The 6,000-nt window shown below is 37.1% G+C and overlaps 1 protein-coding gene across 2 annotated transcripts in view; it reads left to right on the top strand.

Annotated features, from left to right (window-relative positions):
• Nucleotides 1–953: 953 nt before the first annotated feature.
• LOC105035534 (rhomboid-like protein 15) overlaps nucleotides 954–6,000 on the top strand; it is a 43,318-nt gene continuing 38,271 nt past the window's right edge. Inside the window, exons 1-2 of one of the 2 annotated variants that reach the window (XM_010911117.3) lie at nucleotides 954–1,158; nucleotides 4,372–4,537. In XM_010911117.3, coding sequence (XP_010909419.1) covers nucleotides 1,135–1,158; nucleotides 4,372–4,537 — 190 coding nt within the window. In that variant the 5' untranslated portion in view covers nucleotides 954–1,134. The remainder of the gene's footprint in view (nucleotides 1,159–4,371; nucleotides 4,538–6,000) is intronic. The other variant, XR_003799331.2, reaches the window with a different exon arrangement.

The following is a 6,000-nucleotide window of genomic DNA, read 5'->3' as shown; positions in this document are numbered from 1 at the left end:
ACTTCACAATGACATTTTCGGATGTTATATGGCTCTATCTGTACGAGAGGATGTTGTAGATGTCTGAGAGCTTCATCAATTTATTTATGCCAAAGACATGATAAGTGGTGCTGTATTTGCAAATGACGGAGAGTTCAGCATTTGCACTTGTGTTAGCGACAGAAGATGAAGCCACTGGAGTTTAGGGCACGGGCGTTGAGGGTCGGTCAAGGATTTTTGGGATTTAAGGCTGTAGCTTGGATCCTCATGGTGTAGATGTTAGGGGCTGTGGAGAGAGTCATCGTGGGAAGAGAGCTTTGATTGAAGCTGTGGGATACCCGAATTGTGAGAGACGGGTAAGAGCACAGACTATAAAGTAGAGAAGGGAGAGGGGCGAGTAGAGAAGAGAGTGGGGCAAGAGCACAGACTGTGGAGTAGAAGAGGGAGGGGGCAAGAGCACAGCTGCCTCCTCCTTTTGGTGGGAAAAAGATGGAGGGGGGTAAGAATACAGACTGTATAGTAAAGAAGGGAAGGAGACTTTTGACGGGAAGAACATAGCTGGATGGAGGGAGGGAACGAACTAAAATATGCTGTAGTTACCTATAGTAAAGATATAAGAGTAATTGTTTTCCTGTAATGAGCTTCTTTTAATTTATATCCATAACAAAAAGTAATTTTTATTTAAAAGTGACATAGATGGATTTTTTTAATTTTAAAATAAAAATAAAAATTTTATTTTAATTTATTATTATTATTTTTTTGGTAGGGTGTTATTTTGTTTTGTTTGGAAGTGTTTAAGCAGTACCAAGTAAGTACTTACCGTCTATAAAAAAAATGGTTTAAAATAAATTTCTCTCGTTCGCCGCATTGGCTTCAGCTGGTGGTTCAACCGGACCAACAAGTGGGCCCCGACCTTGCACAGCTATTAAGAACGGACACTAAGCAGGGCCCGCTGACGGCCAGTCGCTTCCAATGGGAACCTCGCAAAGCCCGTCGCCATCGTCCGCCGTTGCAAGATAACGGTGCCGTGGCGCGGAAGGGGGAGGGGGAGGGGGAGGGGGAGGGCAGTCGTCTTGCAAACCACGGCCATAAACATAAGGCGCCAGAGTGGGAGAAGAAAGAACGAAGAAGAAACCACGCAGCGAAGAGGGCGAGATGAGACCGAACGTAGTCACTGAGGTAAGAGGCTTTGAGAGATCTCTTCCCATCCTTCTTCCAGATCTGGGAATCAGCGATCTCTCTTCCACTTTGGATTTCTAAGTATTCGCTGGAAATTCTGATATCCTGGCACTCTCAAACCTTTGATCTGCCCTCTTTTCTAAGTTTCTTTGAATGATTAGGGTTTTATTGAGCTGTGATGGTGTGAAGAATAAAAACTTCAAGGGCACTCCGAGGCATTTGATGACTCTGAAATCTTTAATTTGCTGCATTTATTGATAGTTTCTTGTATCGCTTGATTTGTTTACGGAAACAAATTGGATTGGCGGATGAAGAGGGTTTCATTTTACTTAAACTGTGCCTTTGCTTGTTTTGATTTCGTTTTCGCTTTCAGTTCTCGTGGATTCATATGTAAGTTAAGTGGTATATTCGTCTTATGAAACGGGAACATGCTAACGGGTAGCTGTGACTCACCATGATCGTGAACTAAGAAAAAAAGGTTTTGGAGGTAGTTTAATTGTAGGGAAAAACAGATAGATGTTGTTTAACTTTACCCTATAAATTAAGTTTAATTTAATGCAATCTTTTCAGGATTGGTGCAGTGCGTAGAATTCCAATCCTGGTTACTAAACCCGTGAGTGTAAATTTGCATGAAAAGTACAAATGAGGTTAGGGATCAGTTTTAATGATCAAGGCATATTTGAGAATCAAGGATTTGAGAGAAGGCATTGCACCTGCAATGGTTCATGTGTTATAGTCAATCTTCTCCCTGGATATGACAACGAAGAGTGCTTCTTTCAGAATTTGTGGAGTACTAACACCTTTTTGGCACAACATAATATTTCTTTGCATGCCAAATATTGTCATGCTATGGCCACCAGTATTGACACTCAGTACAGCTTTTCTGAGTATCTTGTAGAAAAATATTTGAGTTATGGCACTTCGGCTCTTAACTATTGCTGTTGTTAAAACATATTAGCATGCATTGTAAAACACTCCTAGTGGGGTGTGATACCCTTTTCTTACGTGCGCGCACACACATGTATATACCTACATACATATATATGTATAATACACGTATACATATATATTTGCCTGCAGTAATATCTCATGAGATTCAAGTTTTGAAGTTTATTGAAAAAAGTTCCATTGACTGGTTGAATCAATGGAGTAGTTGACAGATTTTGTTGTATCCAAGCACACATGCATACAGACATTTATTTACATTTGGATTTTGTTTAGTGTCAACCATGTGTTTTTGGAGGTTGAAGTGTTGGACATTTCATACTCAATTGGACAAACCATGTTGAGTATCTAAATTACATCGAAAACCAACTTCACAGAACATCACACTTTTTGTGAAGAAAAAAGGTAATATTTTTCAATAAATTCAGACAAGGTGCTTGGGCTAGATTGTTGTTTTGTATATGATAGATGAATATTATAAAAAGGGTATTTATCTTTGTCTCTCTACACAAAAATAATAATAATAATAAGGCAATTTTTTTTCAATCAACATGCTTTATACATGAGCATTAAAGAATAAATTCTAGATAACAAAATAAAATGCATGCATAATTACAAAGGAACATGATGATGGGATGGTGCATATTACCGCATGACCCTTTGGTGTAGTTGCAACTAGAATGACAACTTATTCGTGCCTCACCACGCAATGTTGAATGTCGCCTTTGATTCTATGTGTCGTAATAACTACATGGCCAGCTGCTGTCAAACTCAATGGAAAGCCCAAAAAGTCCTATCTATAGATCATGTTAAACTATTGTCGCTTGTGCAATATTAATTTCTTCCATATGTGGTTTAAACTTCTTCGTCACACTGGGACCAGTTCAGTGATAAAAAATTAATATGGACGTGTCCTTTATTCACTTGTAAACATTGATTAGAAACAAGAAAAAGTGTCCAGGGATCCCCACCGTGCAATTAAATAATTTGTATAAAACATATCTAATAGGATTGAATTGTAGATATGTTTATCTCTAATAATTTTTTTCTGATTGAAGGGCCTATAGGCAATGAGTTACACCCAAAAAAAAGGAGGGGGTGGCAGCCCTCCTCAAATTCCCTTAACCGTCCAAACCCCAATGAAGGATAGAATTTGATTCTAGGTCACTTGGTCCAACTACTAAGGACTTTACTAGCTTGATAAGCGGGCACCTTCATGTTGATCATTAATGCAATTTAGAAGAAGCTAAAGTAGTTTTTGAAATCACTTAGTATTAGTGATTTTGTTAAATTTTTTTTTAAGCAATAGAATTGTAAAACTATGTCCTTCAAATTTAAAGTGGAGATACTAAAGAAGTACCTTGCCATGTAAAGGTTGACAAGAAAAGATGATGCAAAAAGTCTCTGAAATGAGCAAAGGAACATAGAAAAGGATTCTTGACTAAATCCCATGCAAAATGTAATTTGCTTTTATTGTCCATGTTAAAGCTCATATTTGGAAAACACCAATGCATTCTCCTTTAGAATCTCCACGCAAAAGGTATGCATGTAATTTCCCATTCTTTTTGTTGCTCTTGAAGGAATGCAAGTATATCCCAACCCATTAGTGAAAAAAATGTACCACTACGACCAGCTGTTTGATAAGAAAGATGAGTGTTATCCAAATGCAGCCAGGTAATACAAGAGAATTAAATAGGTCACCAATTGAATCATTGTCTACAAGACATGAATAGCAAATTTTGTACATTATCCCTCCTTTTGGCTAGAAGACTTGTTTAGTCTCTCATGGATAATGCAAACCTTTTGATGTTGGAAGATATATAATTATGCTATTCTTAATATCTAAATTCTCATTGATTAATCTGCATTAAATTGATCTAACGCTGTGGATTTTGTAGCTTTACATAATTCAATTGGTTTTTTTGGGCCTTAATGCAATACCATCTTGAATCATTTTGGAGCTTTTCCCATTTATGTTATCTGAAATGAACAATTGTTGTTATTCATGCTAAATAATGTTACTTTTCTAGTTCATAACAAATTACAAAGGAATTTCTCATACCAAATACAAAAAAGGATGAAGACATTGACAATGCTGTCCGTATTAGGCTGTTATTTGATGATGTAATGCCAATCTTGATTTCTAAAGAATTGACAGAATCAAGCTTGTCAACATGTTTTTTATAGTGCAGGGCTCCTTCATTGTGCTCTTTAATGATTAATATGTTTTCAAAATTCAACTTTCTTATTTTCTTAAATGGTTCATAGGCTGGATTGCCAACTCGGCTAAGTCAATGGTGGGCTAGTGTTCCATTCATCACTTCTGGTGTGGTTATATTATGTGGAGTAATTTACTTGGTGTGCCTATTGGTTGGCTATGACTCCTTTATTGAGATATGCTTCTTGCCTTCTGCAGTGCTTTCACGGTTCCAAGGTATTTTCTTTCCTTTTTGTCAAGGATGTTGAACCTAAGTAATGCTGGTTTAGAATAAATTGTAGCTGTCTTTCTTTTTTCCATTTATATGTTTTTATCACTTCTCATCTATGTAAAGCAAAGAAGTGATGTGTATCAAATGATCTTCCCTGAGCCAATTCAGATTAGTTTCCTTCTATGATAAAGTGTTTATTGGCCATCATCTAATGCATTGATATTTTTTATCGTTTATATGTTTTTGTTACTTCTCATCTATGTAAAGCAAAGAAATGATGTTTATCAAATGATCTTCCTGGAGCCAATTTAGATTAATTTCACTCTATGAGATCTTTATTAGACAACTTCTAATGGATTAATATTTTTATTAGTGAAGCATGACGTTTGAAATCTTGGTCCTAGACATAGTATTAGTTAGGACTGTGTCAGAATGATACCATACCAGCACTAGGATGCCCACATTTTTTATCTTTTATTTTTAATCCTATTTCTTGTTTTCCTTTAATGGTCATTTGGAGGTTCTTCAAAGTTGTTTAGGCATAATCTATGATTAGAAGGGTTTTTTAAGCCCATAGTAGGATATAGTGTTGTTTTCGATATTGATACTCAACTGGTATTGGCACTGATACCAGTGTAGGTGCAAATGTTCTTTTTTTTCTCTTTTCTTGTTATGTTGTGTCTTGTATTTTGAAGATGTATTGGCGCAAGGCCTCTCCTTGATCGTTGAGCCGAGGGGTTGAGGCCCATTGTGAGGGCTAGAGGTCTTTATGGCTTTAAGACTATCTCTTTATGCCTCTCATGTGCAAATCAAACAAGGAAAAGGAAAGGGATTGGGCCTTTTTTTTCATGTCTTGACTGGTATCAATGTGTCTCAATCACCACTCCAGCCTAGATGGGTGGGTGCACATAGTAGCAACTAGCAACAATTGGGAGAATTCCTATCTTAGGTATGAGGGTCCTGGACATGTTCTAGGATTGTATCATATCAGTTCGATCTGGGCCCACCATGATTGACCCAGAAGTACCAAGTCCTCAATTCTTGGTGAAGTGTGATGAAGTATAACTGAATAATACAACTCAACCCAACTAAGCCTTAATCACAAACTAATTGTGGTTGCCTATGTGGATCCTTTTCCTCCATTTCCTGGATTGAGTCTAATTGAATGATGAATGATTCAAAAGGTGTAAGATGGCATTTTTAAACTCTGAATGAATCAAGTCATATGCTAGGAGAAGTAACGCATAATCTTCTTTGATTTTTTCTTTCATAAAAATTGTGTAGAGAAATAAAAAGGTTATGTGGAAAGAAAGCAAGATGTGACGTGTGTAAAGAGGGTGAGCATGGTACAACAGTAAGGTTGCTCCACTGTGACATGAAGATCATCGGTTCTGAACATGGAAATTGCACAAGAGGGTAAGGCTGCGTACATTTGACCCTCCCTAAACCTTACAATGGCAGGAGCATT

This window comes from Elaeis guineensis, chromosome 2 (assembly GCF_000442705.2).
Source record: "Elaeis guineensis isolate ETL-2024a chromosome 2, EG11, whole genome shotgun sequence".
Classification (NCBI taxonomy): Eukaryota; Viridiplantae; Streptophyta; class Magnoliopsida; order Arecales; family Arecaceae; genus Elaeis; species Elaeis guineensis.
The sequence above is the reverse complement of the archived record's forward strand: the minus strand, read 5'-3'. Positions and strand labels throughout refer to the sequence as shown.